At 38.8% G+C, this 19,459-nt stretch overlaps 3 protein-coding genes and 1 long non-coding RNA gene across 10 annotated transcripts in view; 2 read left to right on the top strand and 2 right to left on the bottom strand.

Moving 5' to 3' along the window:
- Positions 1 to 1,555, top strand: part of LOC131937229 (putative glutathione S-transferase 7) — a 231,547-nt gene extending 229,992 nt beyond the window's left edge. The window contains exons 5-7 of the mRNA XM_059294487.1: positions 572 to 687; positions 858 to 974; positions 1,215 to 1,555. Of these exons, the coding sequence (XP_059150470.1) occupies positions 572 to 687; positions 858 to 974; positions 1,215 to 1,379 (398 nt within the window). The 3' untranslated portion in view covers positions 1,380 to 1,555. The remainder of the gene's footprint in view (positions 1 to 571; positions 688 to 857; positions 975 to 1,214) is intronic.
- A 1,093-nt stretch (positions 1,556 to 2,648) lies between these two features.
- Positions 2,649 to 13,534, top strand: LOC131937247 (uncharacterized). Of its 5 annotated transcripts, XM_059294521.1 has the most exons (10): positions 2,649 to 2,718; positions 5,360 to 5,524; positions 5,771 to 5,976; positions 7,209 to 7,361; positions 8,137 to 8,218; positions 9,353 to 9,509; positions 9,686 to 9,824; positions 10,400 to 10,579; positions 10,749 to 10,924; positions 13,427 to 13,534. In XM_059294521.1, exons 1-10 carry the CDS (start codon positions 2,672 to 2,674, stop codon positions 13,427 to 13,429), a joined length of 1,308 nt encoding a protein of 435 aa, XP_059150504.1. In that variant the 5' UTR covers positions 2,649 to 2,671; the 3' UTR covers positions 13,430 to 13,534. The 5 variants fall into 5 exon arrangements, with proteins under 5 accessions (XP_059150504.1, XP_059150502.1, XP_059150507.1 ...); XM_059294519.1 differs by lacking the exon at positions 13,427 to 13,534 and having other exon boundaries at positions 10,749 to 11,516; XM_059294524.1 differs by lacking the exons at positions 2,649 to 2,718; positions 13,427 to 13,534 and adding an exon at positions 2,760 to 2,823 and having other exon boundaries at positions 10,749 to 11,516.
- On the bottom strand, positions 9,662 to 13,209 carry LOC131937248 (uncharacterized). The gene is made up of 3 exons (XR_009386179.1): positions 13,096 to 13,209; positions 10,457 to 10,618; positions 9,662 to 9,779 (listed from the first exon to the last, which is right to left on the bottom strand). It is a non-coding gene; the product is annotated as an uncharacterized LOC131937248 (long non-coding RNA).
- Positions 13,535 to 18,049: 4,515 nt separating the features above from the next.
- Positions 18,050 to 19,459, bottom strand: part of LOC131937234 (NUAK family SNF1-like kinase 1) — a 37,929-nt gene continuing 36,519 nt past the window's right edge. For all 3 annotated transcript variants that reach the window (XM_059294500.1, XM_059294502.1, XM_059294501.1), the window contains exon 9: positions 18,050 to 19,415. In XM_059294500.1, coding sequence (XP_059150483.1) covers positions 19,185 to 19,415 — 231 coding nt within the window. In that variant the 3' untranslated portion in view covers positions 18,050 to 19,184. The remainder of the gene's footprint in view (positions 19,416 to 19,459) is intronic.

The following is a 19,459-nucleotide window of genomic DNA, read 5'->3' as shown; positions in this document are numbered from 1 at the left end:
CTTTTTAAAAATCTCTTATTAAAATATAAACGGAAATTAAAACCTTTTCAACTAATAAATGTATTTTATTATGTTTAATTAACTTAGTTTTTACAAGCTTTTATTTAACTTCTACTTCGTGCTTTTTGTCGTGCTTCGTCCGTTATGGATCAAAACTTGCCAGCAAAATTTAGACCACTTCTAACAGACCTATTTCTTTTAAACTTGGAACTTGAATTGCTTTTGTAAAATTGAAAGTAGAAAAAAATCCACTTCCGATTATCGGAAATCACTGAAAAGTTGATACAGTACTACATATTTGATATAATACTTATATAAGAAATTTCATCAATCTAGCTTAACGGTACTGAAGTTATCTTGTTTACACACACAAACGCACATACTCACACACACACACACTAATATGAAAATTTATTATTAAAAGTTTTTTTTTTTAAATTATCTTTAAAAATTATCTTGTTACTAGTTATATTTTCACACCCAAATCCTTACTATTTAAACATAAAATGTTATTTGTAAGTGTGGTCACATAACTAGGCACACATTTGTATGTGGTGAATCTTTATTTCAGGTTTGTTCGGATCAAACAATTTGGAGGCCTTAGAAATTAATCAGTTGCACTTGTTGAGGGAAGATTTGATCGTTGAGGAGGTCAAGGTCTTCCAGGTTAAAGATCCCGAAAAAAAGGTAAGGGTGAAGGCTACGGTCTTTTAAGGGAGGTAACTAGCGGGGCTACAATCTTTTAAGGGAGGTAACTAAAGCAGAGCGTTTTAAAAAGGGCATTTTTTTAAAAAAATTGATACTCTATAATGCCAAGGAAACGTTTAGCCGAATTGAACATTTTAAAATATTGACAGAATGAACTAGTGGATAACATGAACAAAAATGTTTACCCGAGATTTTTGAATTACTTCAACAAAATCCTCCTCAACAACCAAGAAAAGAACAAAACAAACTTTACTGTTGGAACAAAGGTAAACTGTTTGAACACAGAAGTCTTTTATTACTACACAGTAGTCCCACTTTATAATACACACTAGTTTCAACAAGCCAACCTGTGTTTTTTTCCATCTATTCTAAGTCTTGCAGATATTATCAACTATCCTATCTGTGTTTTCCCAGCTAAGTCTTGCATATATTTTAAACTACCCTATCTGTGTTTTTACAGCTAAGTCTGGCAGATATTTTAAACTATCCTATCTGTGTTTTTACAGCTAAGTCTTGCAGATATTATCATATTCGAGGGAATACAAAATGTTGTACAGACCAACCCCCAGCTGTTGGACAACTATCCCGCACTGAAAGCCCTCCGGGCAACCGTGGCTGAGGTTGATGGCATCAAGCAGTACCTGGCTACCAGAAAACAAACAGATCTTTAACCAGCCAAGTTCTAGCTTCACGTGACATTCAGGGCAACATTAACTCTTTAATGACGTAGTCATTTTATCACCCATTCTTACTCTGTACATAACTCACATCCATATATTCACGTCAATGTTTGGTGTAATTTATTATTTTTTGACATATTGTTGAATAAACTTTAAACCTTTCGGAATAGGTATTATTGTTTTACAAAAGATGTATATATGTAGGGAGATGTCAGGTGGCGAAAACTGTCTTATATGTGTAAATTATTCAGGACCATTTCAACACTTAACCTATACTCTGAAAACGAGAATATACAAATTAAGAAAATATTGGGCCTAGTTAATTGCAATAAAGCGGGGGGGGGGGGGGGGGTAATATAGATATTTAAAGTGTAACAATTCCAACAGCGATGATTACGTATAGGGAAAAATTCTATCTAAAATTTGAAAATCATAATAAAAGTAAATAAGAGGGGGGGGGGGTCATCCAAAAATTACGCCACGCTTTTTAAAACGATTTTTTAATCTCCCCATCGTCACAAAAAGCTAGACTCCCCCAACCCCCACCCCATTACGCCAAACAGCCCATTATTCCTCGATATTGCATCTTTTGTTTGTTAACATATATCATGATATATTTTATTTATTTCTAAAAATTACCGAGCTCGGTTAACATTAAATATATTAATTAATCAATTTCTTGATCTATTTCATTTTCAATTTACAAAATCAGTCTTTTATAATGTAACACTCACTCAATGGGGATGCTTATTACCCACTGAGGTGTTGTGTTTAAAAGGGCTGACCCTGAGATATAGCACATAATGGGATGACGCAGGGGCGGGACTACAGTGCGGGGGGGGGGGGGGAGGGGCAGGCAGTTTAGGGACGCTGTTGTTGTCAAATACTGGCTTTATTGACATTAACATCAAGCCATACACGGCGATGTAGAACAGTAGAAGACAGAGTAGAAAAACTGTAGAAAACAGACTTCATAAGGTCTACAGTCTACATGATCTGCCTATAGGCAAGGTCACCCTCCGTGTCCACAGCAGCCATGGGTCTGACTGACACGGCCACAGGCACGAACTACCCATAATCCCATGTCACATGACATTGAACACAAGTAAAAATCGCTCACCGAAGAGCATGCAAAAAATGGACATCAACAGTTGCTGTCCCACAGGGGCAGCAACCCAATAAATTAAAACTTATTATTTATCCCCCTTGACTGGTAACCATATGTTAATAACGCGAAAATCCCGAAAATAGCTACAATCCATGTTTTAATATTAATTTTAAAAATGTCACACTTTTGGATCCATCTCTTCTCATCAATCGTCGTGATGAGGTAACACCACCTTCCTCTTCACACCCCACTGGAGTGTGACGTGGATGATATAGACGACCACAGCTGGCGCATAAAACATTAGGCCTAAATAAAATGGAAAAAAAAGTATGTGGGCCTATGTTTATTCATGACAATCATGATGATGTCTTTTAAAATGGTCAATTCTTTCTACATTTTATCTGGCAAAGCGAAATAAAAATTTCATAGTCTGCTAAGCTAAGACTTACGCCATACACTACAAATACAAGATTTAGTCTTAGATCTACATCAACAATGTTGTTAATATGATGTAGAATCTAGACTTCGTTCGTAGATCTAAATTCTAAATCTAGGAGATGTAAGATTCATGTCAAAGATATCTAGATATCTAGATCTATATATTCTAGATCTAATTCTAATCTATCATTTTAATTTTAGTAATTGTCTAGAGTCTAGCTAGACTCTAACTCCAGATCTAATCTAGAATCTAGATTCTAGATCTAGATCTAGATCTAGATCTCTGGCGGAGACTAAAAAAAGGGTAGATCTAGAATCTAGATTTTAGATCTAGATATCTAGAGATCTAAAATCTAGATCTAGAGCTAGTGACTAGTGTGAAAAAAAAAAGGAGACTCGTTAAAATTATGATAGATCTAGTATTTTAATTTTAGTAATTATTTCACATTTTTAGGAGGATTTATGATGTTTTGAAAGTTACAAACATATTTCAAAGTTTCATTCTTGTACCTGTTTTTAAACTATTGTAGTATTACATTTTAATAAAAAAATAAAACTTTTCAATAATAAATAACTCTAATGGACACCAGCGAGAAAAGTCTCAAAGGTATTTGAGAGGTGCATAAATTAATTTAAAAATCTTGCACGGCGTAGTTACAATTAAAATGGTTATAAAATCCTGTCTGTCTGGTTTTTTTCGGACTTTACTAAAGATTGGATGTATTTTATGTTTTTAATATTTTCGGTAACTAAATAAAAATAAAAAAAAAAGCAAAAACAATTTGGTTTTCACGTGTAATGGCGACATAAACAATGGCCGCCATAAATTTTATTGTACACATTGTAAGCTAAAAATAGAAAAAATAGGTCATGGTGTTTAAATTTGCATAGTTATTTAAAAACTTGATCTGCAAAGTTTTGTAAACAAAATAACTATGAAGTGGGGCTGTCAGAAATCGATCACGGAGTTCCTTTACAGCTAATCAATGTTTGTCTTACGAAAGTGAAACATTGGGTTATAACTTAGGCTTGATGAAAATAAATAGAAATGTAGCCTTAAACTCAACAAATTATTTTCAAGTTCTCTGGATCTGCAACTTGTATAGCATTGATTCTAAAAATATTAAATTTCTGAATTAATTTTAGGCTTAAGTTTTTAATAAAATTTTATCATTTATTATTTTTATGGTCCTAAATCTAAAAAAGCACATTTTTATTCCATGTCAACAACATTACGGAAGGAATCTTGTCAACTCGCTGGTGTCCATTTATAGATTTATAGATGGATGCTGTCTAAATACTCTAAATAGCAAATCTTGCTCGCAAACACTGCTGTTTAAAGTTAATTTCTGGCTTATATTGATGTCTTTGCCATTGATTTCGGTTTATTATTCAGTTATCTATAATATTTGACACAAATATATCACAATATAAAAAATATTGAATATATGTCTATTAAAGCCTTAACAATGAGGCAACTTTTTTTTTCACATTAGTAGCTTCTGCCAATTTTATGCGCCTAAAATGATAGATTACCATAATTGATAGTATTAAACTATAAATAGATCTACTACTAGACAGCTAGTAGTAAATTAAATAGTTAATGAAAGTTGTGACCGGTACATCTAATTATACTCCCCGGAGCCAATAAAACATGCGTATGTTTACAGTTCATTTACTAATTTGAGATTTAGTCTTGAGGATACTCACATTAGCCACATCAGCAATTTGTGTTTAGACAATGGGCAGCCTCTGCTAACCCTAACCCTAGTGACCAGTTGATATCATTACCTACAAAGAAGTTTTTCTAAAATTTGCCTGTCCTTTTTACTTTAATTTCCATGGGTAAAGTTGATGTGAATTCTTATTTAATTTTTAGTGTAAATCAACAACCAATCTTGTGAACCCCAGTGTATCAAAAGCTATCAGAACTTGAGTTTAGATGACTACATTATATCCAGCAGCTATGCTACCCTCCTGTCCCATAACGCAGTCAGATTTACGATGGGGCACCAAGGTTACCTCTTTCCAAATGTCTTGCCTGGTCCGCTGCTCTGATGCCCTCAGTAATTCTGCAAAAGACAATCTAGTCCAGTCCTAGAGGTTACCCTCATCTTCTGACAATTCTAACAAAATGCAGCTATACATTTTTCTTCATTAAAATTTCTCTCATAACATACAAATGCAAGTCTAACCATTTCCAAATACAATGAAACATAGATTTAAGTTGTGTTTTAAATAGTTAAATAAATTCTCGCAATATTTTTACAAGCATTCCAAAAGTGGGACCCTAGCAGAATATGGGTTAAAATAAATTCACTACCTACATTTTTTTAATATTAAAAACTTATAATGATAGGTTACTTACATATATTTAAGTAACAGATATTTTCAGCAGAATTTGAAGTAAAACAATATCCAATAGATTGAAGCACAATGCTGAAAGGATGGAACTCCCTGTAGAGGTCATAGAGTTGATATTGTTGAATGTTGGAGGGAAAGCTTTCGTTAACTTCAGCAGAACATGTAGGCAGCATTTAGATATTGCAAATGAGCTTCATAACAGAGCCAAACCAACTATATGGCGCAGGTAATCATTTAAATCAGCTTTTAGAAAGTTGCGATTATAAAATGATTTTTTTTCTTTGCCTCCTAAAAATTACTTTTCCTAAAACTTTTGTTTAGAATCATATAGGCCTATACTATAATTTATTATTTGTTTTTTATTTACAAAAAAATGTTTTGGTCTATGTTAATATACTAAAATTTAAAAAAAATGTAACAGCTTTTTGCTGTTATGAACATTGAGGTTAAAAATGTTCTATTTATGACAAAGGTTTGTGTTTGAAGATTACACACTTGCTTGTGTGGAGTCAGTGGCGCCATGGTTGTACTCAGGTGACCCCAATGACCCAGCTCTATGGAAGACCTTGTACATCCAGCTCCACCGCACGTCACTGCTGCTTGAAGGCAGGCCTTGTGTGGCAAGGAAAGACGTGTACCATCAAAAGGTCCAGCTGGTGCATGATCTCAAGTTTTGTTGTAAGTTCAGGGCACAACCATCAGATCTTGTTGGATGGTAGCCAGGGTATGTGGATGGTTGACTGGATGACCTCAGTATGTTGATGGTTCACTGGATGACCTCAGTATGTTGATGGTTGACTGGATGACCTCAGTATGTTGATGGTTGACTGGATGACCTCAGTATGTTGATGGTTCACTGGATGACCTCAGTATGTTGATGGTTCACTGGATGACCTCAGTATGTTGATGGTTCACTGGATGACCTCAGTATGTTGATGGTTCACTGGATGACCTCAGTATGTTGATGGTTCACTGGATGACATCAGTATGTTGATGGTTCACTGGATGACCTCAGTATGTTGATGGTTCACTGGATGATCTCAGTATGTTGATGGTTCACTGGATGACCTCAGTATGTTGACTGGATGACCTCAGTATGTTGACTGGATGACCTCAGTGTGTTGATGGTTCACTGGATGACCTCAGTATGTTGATGGTTCACTGGATGACCTCAGTATGTTGATGGTTCACTGGATGACCTCAGTATGTTGATGGTTCACTGGATGACCTCAGTATGTTGATGGTTGACTGGATGACCTCAGTATGTTGATGGTTGACTGGATGACATCAGTATGTTGATGGTTGACTGGATGACATCAGTATGTTGATGGTTCACTGGATGACCTCAGTATGTTGATGGTTGACTGGATGACCTCAGTATGTTGATGGTTCACTGGATGACATCAGTATGTTGATGGTTCACTGGATGACCTCAGTATGTTGATGGTTCACTGGATGACCTCAGTATGTTGATGGTTCACTGGATGACCTCAGTATGTTGATGGTTCACTGGATGACCTCAGTATGTTGATGGTTCACTGGATGACCTCAGTATGTTGATGGTTGACTGGATGACCTCAGTATGTTGATGGTTCACTGGATGACATCAGTATGTTGATGGTTCACTGGATGACCTCAGTATGTTGATGGTTCACTGGATGACCTCAGTATGTTGATGGTTCACTGGATGACCTTGAAAATTTCATTATTTTAGCAGTAGTTACATTTTAAAGAGATGGTTCAGACACAAAAACAAACTGTTCAGTAGTTAATAGAGATATTTCTCTCAATTTATAAATGTGAAAGTGTGAATATACATTTACACCCACTCCATTTTTATATAACCCAATAAAAACCTTCATTATTTTTCAATGATTTGACTTGAGTGTCTTTAAATTTATTTTTCACAGATGGATATTTATTTCTGTTGGCCTCCCCCAACTTAGTGAATCTGATTGGACTTGCTGGCACATTGATAAGTGAGCATGATTGTACCAGCCACGCCCAGTCTCATGTCATCCTAGTCAGGACAGATTGTGGCACTGTATCTCTAACCAACATTGGTGAGTCACACAACAACTGGTCAAACACATTTTTTTTTACATTTTGTTTCATTTAAACCAAGATTTGGATGTATTAAGGCAAACTGTGGGAAGCACAATAAATAAAGATGGGGTATCAGACAGAAAGAGCTGCACCAACATGTGTAATTTTAGCCCTTTCACTTCACACAGCGTGGTCAGTCAAGTCAGTAGGGAAAGTTTTAAGTCAGAACAAACATGAGACTCAAGTCACATTATATTATGTAGGTTGTACAAGAATGACATTACGTAGGTTGTGACAATAATGACATATTATGTAGGTTGTACAAGAATGACATTATGTAGGTTGTGACAATAATGACATATTATGTAGGTTGTACAAGAATGACATTATGTAGGTTGTGACAATAATGACATATTATGTAGGTTGTACAAGAATGACATTACGTAGGTTGTGACAATAATGACATATTATGTAGGTTGTACAAGAATGACATTACGTAGGTTGTGACAATAATGACATATTATGTAGGTTGTACAAGAATGACATTACGTAGGTTGTGACAATAATGACATATTATGTAGGTTGTACAAGAATGACATTATGTAGGTTGCAGAACAATGACTTTTTATTTTGTAGGCCGTAGATTAATGAAAATGTACTATGTAAGCCATAGGTTAATGACAATGTACTATGTAAACTGTAGATTAATGACAATGTATTATGTAGGCTGTAGAGCAATGAAAATGTGTGTTGTAGAAGTAATTAATTACTCAAACATAAAACAATTTTCAGACAATGAAGATAGTACTATTGCCAAATTAGAACAAATTTACAGAAGATGGAATCACACCTATTTAAAGGGAACATACATAAGGTACTGTTTTAATTTAACAAATTGAAACATTAGACATAGGGATTTAGTGGCAGATTTCTCTCATCTTGCCATAAGTTAAAATAGGTTGTAGTAAAGTCCTTTATGATCCTGGCTTAAGAAATTTGACAACTGGGGTAACATATCCTTTATTGAGGTTGTAGCAAAGTCCTTTATGATCCTGGCTTAAGAAGTTTGACAACTGGGGTAACATATCCTTTAATGAGGTTGTAGTAGTCCTTTATGATCCTGGCTTAAGAAATTTGACAACTGGGGTAACATATCCTTTATTGAGGTTGTAGCAAAGTCCTTTATGATCCTGGCTTAAGAAGTTTGACAACTGGGGTAACATATCCTTTAATGAGGTTGTAGTAGTCCTTTATGATCCTGGCTTAAGAAGTTTGACAACTGGGGTAACATATCCTTTAATGAGGTTGTAGTAAAGTCCTTTATGATCCTGGCTTAAGAAGTTTGACAACTGGGGTAACATATCCTTTATTGAGGTTGTAGTTAAGTCCTTTATGATCCTGGCTTAAGAAGTTTGACAACTGGGGTAACATATCCTTTATTGAGGTTGTAGTAAAGTCCTTTATGATCCTGGCTTAAGAAATTTGACAACTGGGGTAACATATCCTTTATTGAGGTTGTAGCAAAGTCCTTTATGATCCTGGCTTAAGAAGTTTGACAACTGGGGTAACATAATCTTTAATGAGGTTGTAGTAAAGTCCTTTATGATCCTGGTTTAAGAAGTTTGACAACTAGGGTAACATATCCTTTATTGAGGTTGTAGCAAAGTCCTTTATGATCCTGGTTTAAGAAATTTGACAACTGGGGTAACATATCCTTTATTGAGGTTGTAGTAAAGTCCTTTATGATCCTGGCTTAAGAAGTTTGACAACTGGGGTAACATATCCTTTATTGAGGTTGTAGCAAAGTCCTTTATGATCCTGGCTTAAGAAGTTTGACAACTGGGGTAACATATCCTTTATTGAGGTTGTAGCAAAGTCCTTTATGATCCTGGCTTAAGAAGTTTGACAACTGGGGTAACATATCCTTTATTGAGGTTGTAGTAAAGTCCTTTATGATCCTGGCTTAAGAAGTTTGACAACTGGGGTAACATATCCTTTATTGGAGCAGCTGCTGGACAGGCTTGTGCATCATCTACCGTCAAGATGTTCTCTGTGCTGAACTCAATTTCTACACCTACTCTGGAACTGGTTTCACCCCTGTCAAGTGTGTTAGGCTAGAGAAAAGTCTAAAGGGTCTTTTATCTCTGGCTTTTAATCAGCAAAGGGTAATGTCATGTATTCATTCTGACTCTGATTTCATTTAAAACTGCCCATGTTACAATATTATCCCTAATGAAATACAATTCAGGGGAACAAACTGTTTTAAAATGCTCTCTCAGGGGAGACCAAGTAACTAGTTTTATTGATAGACGACAATCCACTATTTAGTTTTGTTGTGCAGGTTGCAGCTGTATGTAGCAACAAGATGTTGTGTTTGTTTCCCCATAAAGCATCAGCTGAAGCACCTGTATACCAGCAGGAGCTACACAAGACACCTGTCAAAATAAAGATGGTTGCTGATTTGATCATTATACTCTTTGGTAGGTGCATCTTAGATGGCTGAGTTTACAGATATGGCTTGTATGTTTTAGATGGTGGTTGTGTGTTTTCATAGTTGTATGTTACAGATGGTGGTTGTGTGTTTTCATAGTTGTATGTTACAGATGGTGGTTGTGTGTTTTCATAGTTGTATGTTTTAGATGGTGGTTGTGTGTTTTGTTAGTTGTATGTTACAGATGGTGGTTGTGTTTTTTCATAGTTGTATGTTAGAGATGGTGGTTGTGTGTTTTGTTAGTTGTATGTTACAGATGGTGGTTGTGTGTTTTGTTGTATGTTATAGATGGTGGTTGTGTGTTTTCATAGTTGTATGTTACAGATGGTGGTTGTGTGTTTTGTTGTATGTTATAGATGGTGTTTGTGTGTTTTCATAGTTGTATGTTACAGATGGTGGTTGTGTGTTTACTTACACCTAATGGTTGTGTGTTTACAGATAATGTTAGTGTGTTTACACCTAATGGTTGTGTGTTTACAGATAATGGTTGTGTGTTTACAGATAATGGTTGTGTGTTTACACCTAATGGTTGTGTGTTTACAGATAATGTTTGTGTGTTTACAGATGATGGTAGTGTAGAGACAGGCCAGGTGGTCTCACAAGATGGTTGTATGTGTGTACCATGCTGGGAGCAGCTGTCTCTGGAAGATGAAGCTGACCGCCATGACAAGCTTGGATGGTTGGCTTTCAATGTCAAGGATTTTGTCCTTCTAGGTCACTTGTTTGCCGTCATCTCAGATTTTGGTAAAAAACCTTTTCATCAGCTCCTCCACTTCTGTTTACCTTAAAGAGAGAAAGTTTGTTTTGATTTACTTTCAGTGCGTTTAAAAGTTGAGCATAAAGGGTATTTTAAAATGTATGTTTCTGTTGGTCTACTTAATGTGACCTTGACCTTGTGTTTGAATGTTTGCAGGTTACATCATGGTGAGTTATCTGGACTCACTGAGCCACAAATCCCTGGCCAGAAACCTGAGACCTGTCTGCTCGCTGCCTCTCAGGGAGGGGGGGGTTGTCTCACGGCTGACCTTGGACCAGCACCATGGGGTCAAGCTGGCCGTGCTGGAGAAGTTTTTTGACGGGATCAGCTGGGTCAGTGCTGTTCATGTCCTTCACATTGGCTGCTGACAGGGCCATCTGATAGACAGTCTGACAGGGCCATCTGATAGACAGTCAGACAGGGCCATCTGATAGACAGTCAGACAGGGCCATCTGATAGACAGTCAGACAGGGCCATCTGATAGACAGTCAGACAGGGCCATCTGATAGACAGTCAGACAGGGCCATCTGATAGACAGTCAGACAGGGCCATCTGATAGACAGTCAGACAGGGCCATCTGATAGACAGTCAGACAGGGCCATCTGATAGACAGTCAGACAGGGCCATCTGATAGACAGTCAGACAGGGCCATCTGATAGACAGTCAGACAGGGCCATCTGATAGACAGTCAGAGACTGAACTAGATCTGGTTCATCTATTGTTGTGTTAAATGAGCTACTCAGGAAATATTTCATGTGTTCTTTATTGCTTAAACCATTCATTCCACCCTCATACTTTGAAATAATAAAATTTGAAATGTTTATAATTACGATTCATTAACAAGAAAAAAATGTGTATTGCTTGTATAGGTGTGACTGTATTATTTACTATTGAACCTTCTTGTTTCATTCAAACAAATTTTAAAACTCCTCCCAATTTTAATAACATAGTTACTTCCCCTACTTCAAAATAAACACCCCAAGATAAATAAGTTTTTGTGCACCATTCTAATTATTTATCCCCATTTCTCAAAATTCCATGTTGGTTCAGTTTATTTATTTTCCGCATCCAGGCCAACTGCAGATAAATAAACTTTTGTCCAGGGCAGGGGGGGGGGGTTAGAATCTGTATGAAAGAAAAAGTTTTCACTATGAGACTCACCTGTGTGTCCAGAGTCTGCAGCTATCGTCAGACACCAGTAGAAAGTTTTGTGCACAGGAAGATTTCCATAAGGCCATGGCTGGTCCTATGTATATCCCCCCCCCCCCACATCGTGCTAGTGACTCGTCTTATCACCATTTGACAACTGCTGCTGCTCCTATGTATATCCCCCCCCCACATCGTGCTAGTGACTCGTCTTATCACCATTTGACAACTGCTGCTGCTCCTATGTATATCCCCCCCCCCCCCCCACATCGTGCTAGTGACTCGTCTTATCACCATTTGACAACTGCTGCTGCTCCTATGTATATCCCCCCCCCCACATCGTACTAGTGACTCGTCTTATCACCATTTGACAACTACTGCTGGTCCTATGTATATCCCCCCCCCCCCCCCACATCGTGCTAGTGACTCGTCTTATCACCATTTGACAACTGCTGCTGGTCCTATGTATATCCCCCCCCCCCACATCGTGCTAGTGACTCGTCTTATCACCATTTGACAACTGCTGCTGCTCCTATGTATATCCCCCCCCCCCCCCCCACATCGTGCTAGTGACTCGTCTTATCACCATTTGACAACTGCTGCTGCTCCTATGTATATCCCCCCCCCCCACATCGTACTAGTGACTCGTCTTATCACCATTTGACAACTACTGCTGGTCCTATGTATATCCCCCCCCCCCCCCCCACATCGTGCTAGTGACTCGTCTTATCACCATTTGACAACTGCTGCTGGTCCTATGTATATCCCCCCCCCCCACATCGTGCTAGTGACTCGTCTTATCACCATTTGACAACTGCTGCTGGTCCTATGTATATCCCCCCCCCCCCACATCGTGCTAGTGACTCGTCTTATCACCATTTGACAACTGCTGCTGGTCCTATGTATATCCCCCCCCCACCCCCCACATCGTGCTAGTGACTCGTCTTATCACCATTTGACAACTGCTGCTGGAAAGTCTATCCACTCTATCATAAAACGTTTCTTGTACAGGGCCATAACAAACACACCGGCCACCCGTCCATAATTTTAGTCCACACATAGCAGCACAAAAACAGAAAAAAAGCAATAAAACTTGTGGGAACAATTGAAACCACTATGGTCTATTTGCAGCGCTACATGTGAAGTGACGGGAACACATGACGTGATTATGACTGTGATATTTCTACAGTAAAATGTGGTGTTAAGAGATACGTTAGTGTGAGACTACTCTCATTTTGGTGGTCTAGTGGACGGTGTGTGTTTGTGTGGGGGGCGGGGGGGGGGGGGTTCTAGCCCCCACCACCCCCTGCTAACGTCTCTCACAGTTTCGTTTAAATATTTTTGACGTCACACTTACCTTGACCCATTGTGGTCGCCTTGACCTTGTGTGGTATGTAGCTGGACGGTCAGTGTCGTACTGCTGCTTCACGTCTGCAATGACGTCACGTCCAGCAGGCATGAGGCCAGGACCCGACGACCGTGATCAGGTAACGACCAACACTTGATGAATGGCTGCCTGAGGGCACCTGGCGACCCGTATGATTGGCGCTCACTTCAACCAAATCTAGTGATGGATTGGTCGGAAATAACATCGTATACCTGTCGTTTTCTGCGAATTTTGGCAATTTTGCGAGGACGATCTTTTACGAATCAATTTATACATCCATGTTTTTATTTCTTCATCCTAGTAAACACGCCTGTAGATGAACACAGTGTCAGTGGCATCCATTGGCTTGAATTATCTGACAACACATTATCTCTTGTCTAAAGATTGCGACTTTGTCACAGTTTGGCTACACCACCAGGCGACTTTGTCACAGTTTGGCTACACCACCAGGCGACTTTGTCACAGTTTGGCTACACCACCAGGCGACTTTGTCACAGTTTGGCTACACCACCAGGCGACTTTGTCACAGTTTGGCTACACCACCAGGCGACTTTGTCACAGTTTGGCTACACCACCAGGCGACTTTGTCACAGTTTGGCTACACCACCAGGCGACTTTGTCACAGTTTGGCTACACCACCAGGCGACTTTGTCACAGTTTGGCTACACCACCAGGCGACTTTGTCACAGTTTGGCTACACCACCAGGCGACCTTGTCACAGTTTGGCTACACCACCAGGCGACTTTGTCACAGTTTGGCTACACCACCAGGCGACCAATCAAGTCGCGGCTACTTAGTAGACCTAATAATGACATACCAGATTATCAACTGCTACTTCATTTCGTCATGCCATTTGTAAAACAGTAGACCACCAATATCAATAATTGTAAAACAGTAGACCACAAATAATTGAAAAACAAAACTGTCATCTTCATCTCTGCCGACACCCCCCCCCCCCAACTACTACATCTGAAGCAAGTTATTGTTGGACAGGAATGCCGTATGACAGATGAGCCGCTGTATGGCCGCTAGCTACAGACGGCGACAGTCGTGTCATGGGCCGCATCAGTCGGTCGCTGCACCGACGGACGCACTGACTAATCATTTCAACCACTAGAAAATGCGCATTTTCTTGTGCACGTTTAATTAATTGAATAAATGCGAGAGTTATCTTGACATCAAAAAATCGCACGAGAACAGGGGCTTTAACTCGGTGGTTCTCTGGTAAGGGGAGCGTATGCAATGGTTCAAGTCGGTGGTTCTCTGGTAAGGGGAGCTTATGCAATGGTTCAAGTCGGTGGTTCTCAACTGTTTCAAAGTTCAACAACAGGATTAAAGAATGTATAACCTACATATTAATCACAATATTACAATCCCCGTATTCAAAAGTATAAAACAAAAGAATAAACATAATAAAGACGGTTTTTAAATTATTTTTAAATATATTATTACCCAAACCTTCGACATAAATAAAAAAATAAGAAAGAGAGTGATCGCACTTATTAAACTTTCTCGTGTATAACTAACACTTTTAAATAAACCGGGAGTGATCTCCCCTAAACTTTCACGAATATTCTTTAATACTGCCTTTTATTTATTCTATACACTGAACGTTACTGTTTACTAATTATTTTTTAAAATCAATAATAGTTAATAAGCCAGGTCCTACATGACCTATATGTTTCTTTCCGTTTACGGATAAGCTTGAGTATTATAATGGTTCACTAAATTGAAACAGGCGCGTCCGCCGGCGCCCCAGCAGGGTTCGATTTGGCACCCTGGGCTATCCTTTGAGCGCTGTGGTGCATAATTTCGCTTTAAACAGTGCGATAGATTATGGATAAAAAAGGTTACTATAGTCTTTGAGTGAATCGAATCCGGGCGTCCTCATGCGCCCCAATCCGGGCGTCCTCCAGCGCCCAGACATGGTGCTATTTGGGGCCCCGGGCCTTCCCGTGTTCGGTTTGGCGCCTACGTTCGTTTAAGTGAGTGCAAATGACTATGAATAAGTTGGGGTACTATAGACGTTTACTAAGCTGAAACAGGCGGTTCCGCCGGCGTCCCAGCATGGTGCGATTTTGCGCCCCGGGATAGACTATGAGCACTTTGCGTTTATGTATGCGTTTGTGTTTTCTTTGTGTTTAGTTTGGGTTTGCGTTAGTGGTTGGTTTTGATTTGTCTTCGTTTGCTTTTTCGTTTTCGTTTTTCTTATACTTATACTTATATATGAAATTTCATCAACCTAGTTTTAATGGTACTCAAGTTATCGTGTTCACATACACACACGCAGACATACGGACAAAATTGCAAAACTATTTTTCCGACTCGGGGAGGTGTCAAACGTCGAAATCTGTAAAAATTTCGATTTTTTTTTCACGATTACAATACTTCCTATTATACTTCATTTACGAGAAGGTAAATATTAGAATAAAATTGTGTAGAAAAAAGAATTGCGCGCCAAATGAAAATAAACAATGTGTGTATAAGAGCCGAAAATGAGTGGTTAATAAGAGAAACATTGATTAATTTTTAAAAAGTCAATTAAACATCTGGGTCTAATTAAGCCAAATTTTATGTCATAATGCATTGTCATTGAGTCTAGACATGTAAAATGTTTTGAAGAAATCGTAGATACTATTGTCTCCATTTACAACAGCAACCTTACCGATTAGGGTGACACATTAATTTTACCTCTCTATTTCTAATGTATATTTACTACTGAAGACGATGTTAGTATTTGAAAAAAGGTAAAGAAACGAGCTCCCAGTAACAACCAAGTAAGACAGCACAAACACTTTTTACGACCTCTGTGGTGCAGGCCACATGACGTTTTGTGGATTACCCCCTGGATTAGATAGACCAGGCCACATAACGTTTTGTGGATTACCCGTTGGATGAGATAGACCAGGCCACATAACGTTTTGTGGATTACCCGCTGGATGAGATAGACCAGGTCACATAACGTTTTGTGGATTACCCGCTGGATGAGATAGACCAGGTCACATAACGTTTTGTGGATTACCCCCTGGATTAGATAGACCAGGCCACATAACGTTTTGTGGATTACCCGTTGGATGAGATAGACCAGGCCACATAACGTTTTGTGGATTACCCGCTGGATGAGATAGACCAGGTCACATAACGTTTTGTGGATTACCCGCTGGATGAGATAGACCAGGTCACATAACGTTTTGTGGATTAGATAGACCAGGTCACATAACGTTTTGTGGATTAGATAGACCAGGTCACATAACGTTTTGTGGATTAGATAGACCAGGTCACATAACGTTTTGTGGATTACCCGCTGGATGAGATAGACCAGGTCACATAACGTTTTGTGGATTAGATAGACCAGGCCACATAACGTTTTGTGGATTACCCGCTGGATCAGATAGACCAGGTCACATAACGTTTTGTGGATTACCCGCTGGATGAGATAGACCAGGTCACATGACGTCAGCTGTGGAGTTCAGGTCGGGTATTGATAAGCTTGAGGACCATGTAATTTATGCGAGACCACGTGCCAACAGAAATAAATCTTTGATGACCAGGTTTTTTTTTATCGTCACGTCAGACATGCCACAAAAGCACGACTTGCTAGTAAAAAACGTGCAGTATACAAGAGAAGGCGGAACTGTTTCTTCGATAGAACGAAGACTGGTGGTAAGGGCACTTTGGTTCCACTGTAAATTTATGGTAGAACTATTTTAAAAAATGTTTAAATATAACATTTAAAGATTTTGGCCTATTGCATGCTATCAAAGTAAGACGTGTTCAGGGTCAAGAAACGTTTAATTACATTGATAGCTGTGATCAGTACTCATACAATTTTTAGTTGCCTGGTCAGTCGGAAGAAAACTAAAAATGTCTGAGTGGAAAAAGCTGGTCAGACAGGATCTTCAGTGGGCTGTAGAGCCACATGAAGGAATGGGTGGAGGTGTGTCAAGTACATATTTCCACTGGTAGCTATAACTACACGTACACACTTAATGATGTCCACGAAGTAATGGTGGAGGTGTGTCCAGTACATATTTCCATTGGTAGCTATAACTACACGTACACACTTAATGATGTCCACGAAGTAATGGTGGAGGTGTGTCAAGTACACATTTCCATTGGTAGCTATAACTACAAGTACACATTTAATGATGTCCACAAAGGAATGGGTGGAGGTGTGTCCAGTACATATTTCCATTGGTAGCTATAACTACACGTACACATTTAATGATGTCCACGGAGGAATGGGTGGAGGTGTGTCCAGTACATATTTCCATTGGTAGCTATAACTACACGTACACATTTAATGATGTCCACGGAGGAATGGGTGGAGGTGTGTCAAGTACATATTTCCATTGGTAGCTACAAAAACCAGGCACATTTAATGATGTAGCTGTGAGCACGCATTTAATGTAGCGTTTCTAGTTGCAACACATTTGGTTATTGATCACTGAAAGTTGCAACACAACATTTGGTTATTGATTACAGATCCATAAAACTTAAAACAAGCTGTAAAAAAAAACCAACCGAGGCAATAAGTTATTGAATAACTCAATTAAGTATGAACATGAAAAAATAACTCAACCAAAATTTCTTATATTTTATTGACAAGATAAATATAAGCAAACAAGCAAGAACAAGAGTCAGCCAGCCATACAATGTTTACACTGTGATGGTGCCAGTACAATATGCACCTAGCAAACACTAAACTATCACAAATTATGCAAGGAAGTATCAAATATTGATTTTTAAAGTTTGAGAAAATAATATCAGAATTGTATTGAGAAATAAAAGGCTGTGGATTTCTAGAGCTGCTGTTGTATGAAATGTGGTCTGGAAGTGTGAAATGTACTGTGGTTCTTGTATACATGTGTGGTTACTTGGTATTTGTAAAATAAAATGCCCCCCCCCCCCCCCCCCCCCCCCAGGTTTTTGTGACATTGTTTATTTACATGTCATGTCCACTGTTAATGGTTGGAAATATGAAAGTGTGAGACAGCAAAACAAAGGCAGAAAGAACACATAGTGTCATGAGCTGTGTTCAACATTACTAAAACATTCTCAAATTTTACAACCAACCATATGCTCAGTGTGTACTCACACCCTAGAGTTGGCCTTAAATAGGACAGAAAGAAGACAGTCATGAGCTGTGTTCAACATTAAAAACCCTACAACATTCTCACAACCAACCAATGCTCAGTGTTCCAATGGTTACAAGTCCTCACACCCTACAGTTGGCCTGAAATAGCACACCAACATATAATGTCCAGCAGCATCAAGTAGTGAGCAGGCTAGCACCAATGTGTAAACAACATACAGGCAGAGAAAAATTAACAAGAACACATTCACTGGTACAGTTTTTGTAAGTTGAAATCAATTGTTATGCAATACATTTGACAACAAAGATTAATCCCACACTAACCATGTCTGTGTCATCTTCAGATTGCTGGTGTGTATCCCCATAGAGTAGAGAAACATCTTGATTCAGGTCTAGTTATTGCCCCTGGCTAGTATCAGTAAACTGGATAAAAAAACAACTATCCCATGCATGCTCAATGTGTGGGCAGGTGAGACAACACCCCCCCCCCCCCCAGACATGAACTGGCAGTTGTTGACACAAACAATCAAACCTATAGGCAAGTTTAAATAAATAATTTTATAATACAAAAATGTTGCCACTTTTTAAAAATCATTTTAACCATTTTTGAAAAGCTATATTGTTTCAAAATTTAAAAAGAACCCATGTATATTGAAGCTGACCAGTGACCTAGACAGATATACCAACAAAGTAGACATCCAGTCCATCAGAATGTATATATCATGCAGAAATAAAATATCGTATTGCAAGTTTGTATTTTTTTAACAGATGTAACAGCTGTTGCATAGTTGAAGATTAAAAGCTGCCAAAAATGTTGCATAGCAAATGTTGATCAGTTGGCATCACTCACACTCCACCAAAAGAATAGTGCAACACTTGTGTATTAAAGCAACTTCGAATGGACACGTAAAAGTTCTGCTAATACAGGACTGAGACTAGTGGCCATGATAAATGAGTCCAGAGATTAGACCAGCCTCTGGGAATCTTGTGTCAATCTATACAAGAGAGTGTTTGGGTTGGTAAAAATGTTTGAAGTCTCATCACTTAATGAACGCCGATGTGAGCGAGGCTTGTATTGCTGTGTGAGACTGAGATGACTTAGAGCTGCCTCCAGCTGGACGTCAGGTGTGCCCTCCTGGGGTGGGGCAGCCTGCTGGTTGACGTAGTGGTCACTGTCAGCACTGTCGTAGGACAGGTCCTCCTGGGGTGGGGCAGCCTGCTGGTTGACGTAGTGGTCAC

This window comes from Physella acuta, unplaced genomic scaffold (genome assembly GCF_028476545.2).
Source record: "Physella acuta isolate Inbredline_101_S28 unplaced genomic scaffold, ASM2847654v3 ptg000204l, whole genome shotgun sequence".
Taxonomy (NCBI): Eukaryota; Metazoa; Mollusca; class Gastropoda; family Physidae; genus Physella; species Physella acuta.
The sequence above is the reverse complement of the archived record's forward strand: the minus strand, read 5'-3'. Positions and strand labels throughout refer to the sequence as shown.

Bases quoted from the DNA above. Each gene is read 5' to 3' on its own strand.
- LOC131937247 (XM_059294519.1), top strand. From the start codon at position 2,672: ATGTCACACTTTTGGATCCATCTCTTCTCATCAATCGTCGTGATGAG. The intron at 5,525-5,770 runs GTAATCATTTAA...TTTATGACAAAG, and splicing joins AAACCAACTATATGGCGCAG to GTTTGTGTTTGAAGATTACA. The intron at 9,510-9,685 runs GTAATGTCATGT...TTTGTTGTGCAG, and splicing joins TGGCTTTTAATCAGCAAAGG to GTTGCAGCTGTATGTAGCAA.